This window comes from Anastrepha obliqua, chromosome 2 (genome assembly GCF_027943255.1).
Source record: "Anastrepha obliqua isolate idAnaObli1 chromosome 2, idAnaObli1_1.0, whole genome shotgun sequence".
In the NCBI taxonomy this organism is placed as follows: domain Eukaryota; kingdom Metazoa; phylum Arthropoda; class Insecta; order Diptera; family Tephritidae; genus Anastrepha; species Anastrepha obliqua.
Window position 1 is genome coordinate 93,276,631 of NC_072893.1, and position 4,586 is coordinate 93,281,216.

The window sequence follows — 4,586 nt, forward strand, 5'->3', positions numbered from 1 at the left end:
GTTTTTCAAGACACTTTACACTCGAAACACTCCCTTTCATTTCCTACTTTTTTCATCATCGTCCTATTCTCAACAGAGAAATGGTTCATTTCCATGCACACAGGAAGAAGGCATATGCAAATACATGTATGTGAATTTATATACAAATGCGCATATACATACATATATATGCTCACTCAAGTAGGACAGAGCCAGATGTCGAACGTTGCCGAACGCGTGGGCCGATTGTGCTCTTTGTCGTTCGTTCCGCGCTCTCGCTTGCAGTTCAAGCACATTAGCTTACATTTGCTTGCGTACGGAATAGATTCGTATATTTGATATGTACATATGACTTGTATGCATCTTTACATAGATTTGTTAAATAGATTTGTTCTTTTTGAAAATTGCGCGAAATTGTATATGTGGAGAAAAATTGTTGATGAAGCTATGGTCCACCACGGACTGTGAGGCTAAGAAGAAGAAATTGTATATGTATATGCATGTTTATATACATATATTAGTATACAACATATCTTATAAGGTATGTGGTAAATACATACATACATACCATACATTTTTTCCTTCATATATAATAAAAAAATTAATAATAACATTAAAACAACAGGTATTATTAACAAACTTGGTTTTATTTTAAATTCTTCAAGTAAATCAAATTAATAATAATCAATAAGAAGGCATATGCAAATCCAAATACGTGAATTTATACATAATGTACATATGCGCATATACATACATATATACGCTCACTTAAGTAGGAGCGAGCAAGATGTCGAACGTTGCCGTTCGTTTGCTTTGTTCGTTCCTCGCTTTCGCTTGCAGTTCATTCAAGGTAACGGCAGTGAGCAAGGTAACGACAAATGAGCAAGGTAACGACATATGAGCAAGGTAACACTAATGAGTAAGGTAACTACATATGAGCAAGGTAGCACTAATGAGCAAGGTAACGACACATTTTTTCGTGCGTGCAGCCTGGTAAATCGAATTATAAGACGTTATCACGTCAAAAAATTAGACTGTAAATAAAGAGCAAAATTCATTCAAAAGGAAACATTTCTGGAGCAAAAGTCATGAATTTTGTATGGGATATCATCCAAAATGAATTTCAAACCAAGAAATCAATAAATACGGGTATCGTTACGTAACTACAATATTCACCTCAGCTTCGGCTGATATTTTCTCTTTCCAGAACCCAACCTACTATGTACTTCGAAACACCCAATTGCCGTCGATATAAGACTTAAAAGCATATTTGCGGCGAGAACGGAAGTCGATTTCGGAATAAGTGCTTAGAAAATTTTGATTAAATTTGTAATAAAATTTAATAAACAATTTGAATGAATAAAAAATATTTTTTACTTTTTTTACCAATACCCGGTACTTTTTCGACAGAATGTACTTGTGTATAAAAACTCATTAAGTAAATTCACTTCACTGTCTTGAAAACTGATTGTGCGTTCATTGGTCCATCAGCAACACTTTCTTTACTTGGCTATGACAATGCCTTTGCAATTCCGCAGCAATTCCCTTAGGCAATTCTATATAGCCGTCTTTACGGTTGAAGTGAGTTTGAAGTGAGTTTTAAGTGGCGCGTGAATACTTTCATCTACGAATAAGCAAAAGACTCCATATTAAAAAATATTTCAATTAAGAAAAAAAAGCTTCAGAAGAATTTCACTCTTACCAAGTAAACTGTTAGAGACTCAAAAAAATTTTGCATATCACTTTATTTAAACAATCGATTTCCAGTAAAGTGTAAAGTGTAGCAGCAGTGACAAGCTCGGTATAAAACCTTTGACCAGCAGCGGTACATGAGCATTAGCGCAACGGGTGTAGCGCTGTCTAAACCGACGATAGCCGAGTGCGCCAGATTGTGGCGGCAAAGGATAATTTGGATCAAATTAATAGTTCAATTATAGTGAAAATGTTGCTGCTGAATCTGTTATTTATAGCCATAGCATCACAAACATTTGTGGCAGGTAAGTGCTGTAAAAGCTATAAAAGATAAATAAATTTACCTAATGTTCCCGTTCGCATTATAGCGGCGCCTAAGCGGAAAGCGACGGATGAGCGTGTCGCTGCAGTATTTGTTAAGGATAGCGAAAATGGTCAGCTGCGCTTTCTCACTAGCACCAATTCTGTTAATCAGCTGATTACCCAGAAACAGGATCTGCTCGAACAATTGCGGCCATCAAATGGCAACAACAATAACATTACACCTATATATATAGACTTGAATGGCGGCACGACAAGCACATCACCCACACTCAGTACCAGTAATAGCAATTCTGCAATCCTGGCAGCGGCTGCTTCCAGTTCCGCACCGATTAACGCTGTACTGCCGCAAATTGTGGGACAAGCCGTGGCGGGAGGAGCAAGTAGCTCAAGCACAGGTACTGGCACTTCCTCAACTAATCGTTTCCGTCGGCGTGGCAACAAGCGTCGTCGAGTCAATGTCAATTCGAATAAACGGCGACGTCGACGTCGCCCTGCGAAGAAGAATCAGAGGAAGCCACAAGTTGTTGTGGTGCGACCCCAGCGGGGTTAAATTAAATGCTAATATCAAAATACGTTGTATCGAAAAGTAAAAATAATAAATAAAGTGGGTGCCTCTCAAATATTTTTCATTTTATTTTATTCTATTGTATTTAAAACCTCCGTGAAAAAGCTGCCCATAAAAACCATCTGCCGCTCGGGGGCGGCATAAAACCGCAGGGTTCTCGATTTGTGGAACAGCACAAAGGCACACACCACAATCTTCACAATCTTATTGAAAGCTGAAATCTGCACGATAATTTCACACACTCGTCAAATACATCGTTGTTCAGACGGCATCAAAGTGACATTTTGTCAATATTTTTTGTATAGCGTTTTTCAATAGGTGCGCTTCAACTTTTTTCCGATAGGGAGGGCGAACGACGCAATATTTTTTATTTTTCGCTTGTCATTTGTAAACTTCATTAGTATACATTTCATCATGGAACGCTACACACTTCAGCAACGATTGCAAATTGTGCAAATTTTTTATGGAAATAATCGTGCAAATTTTTTATGAAAATTTATAAATTTTTCAAAAAATCATCTTCAGTGATGAAGCTCAATGGCTTTGCCAACAAGCAAAATATGCGTTACTGGGCAGAAAGCAATCCACACGTGATTCATGAGGCACCGTTGCATCCCGAAAAAATCATGGTTGGTGCGGTTTACATGCCGGCGGCGTAATTGGCCCATATTTTTTCGTTGACGAGAACGATCGCCACGTTACTGTGAATGGAAATCGATACCGCGACATGATAAACGATTATTTTTGGCCGCAATTGAATGGTATGGACTTAGACGACATGTGGTTTCAACAGGACGGGGCCACAAGCCACACAGCACACGCTACAATTGATTTGTTGAAGAGTAAGTTCGATGAGCGCATTATTTCCAGAAATGGACCGGTCGAATGGCCGCCGCGCTCGTGTGATTTGACGCCTCTAGACTATTTTCTTTGGGGTTATGTGAAGTCATTGGTCTACAGTAACAAGCCGGCGGCGATTTGTGAGCTCAGAGCCAATATTGAACGCGAAATTGCTGGAATTTCGGCCGATTTATGCAAAAGAGTGGTCGAAAATTGGGTTCAACGATTGGACTTCGTAAAACATGCACGCGGTGGTCATGCAAAAGAAATCGAATTTCATACTTAAATGTATATGTTCAAACTCGATAATAAAAAATTAGTTAAAAAAGTCAAACCGTTTGTGTTTTATTCAAAAAAAAAAAAAAAGTTGAAGCGTTCTTACTGAAAAACGCTTTATATTAGTGATATATTGCCGTTCTTAGTTTTTTCGTAAAAAACCGATTCACCGCTAGACGAAACCGCCAGACGATCCATTCTGTTAAATGCTGAGAGCCGGCTAACGGTCTGATATTTGCCACACCATTAAAATTCTTTTCACCAATGTCACTCTCCACGTCCCTTTCGTTAAGTTTTCGCAACGTCTGTTCGTCAAGTCAGGGTTTCCGTTAAGGGTCACTGGGCAGAGGAGATAATTCACAAAAGAGACTAGTCTAATTTTATTTTATATTCTTGTTAAATGCAATCCGCTTGGTTTGAATACGAGTATAATCCGATCATGGGCTCCTTAAAAATATTTTGCTCAAGCTCTTGTGAATCAAGTCATAAATACTCGTACTAGTCCTCCAGTCCAATTTCATCACAGCCACCTAAGAAAATTTCTGTTCGCGGCTAGTAGTTTGATCTGCGTCATCAACGAAATGCACTTTGTTAAAAATTCACAAAGATATGATCAAAGATAGAAGAGGGGAAAGTAGCCAAAAGCGCTAAAAGTTTATCTTTATTTTAGGATAAGAGTATGTATATATTTGGACCGTACAACTCAAGAAAAAAAACGTTTTGTCAGTGAAATCTGGTAGAAAGGTTAGGCAGAAAATTCACTTGTATCGGCGATTTGAGAGTATGTATACATCTGAATTAGTTTTTGGGAGGTCAAAAATCAACTACGCTTAAATTCAACTTTAACTTTTTAATGCCGGAAGTAAATCAAAACGGTTAGTGTTAAATTCCTTAATGTGCACTGAAAAAT

At 38.1% G+C, this 4,586-nt stretch overlaps 1 protein-coding gene across 1 annotated transcript; it reads left to right on the forward strand.

The window, feature by feature from the left end:
- The first annotated feature begins 1,921 nt into the window (after nucleotides 1-1,921).
- LOC129237067 (uncharacterized) lies at nucleotides 1,922-2,545 on the forward strand. Its single transcript, XM_054871466.1, has 2 exons — nucleotides 1,922-1,976; nucleotides 2,040-2,545. The coding sequence occupies exons 1-2, from the start codon at nucleotides 1,922-1,924 to the stop codon at nucleotides 2,543-2,545; spliced, it is 561 nt and encodes a 186-aa protein (XP_054727441.1).
- Nucleotides 2,546-4,586: the final 2,041 nt, after the last annotated feature.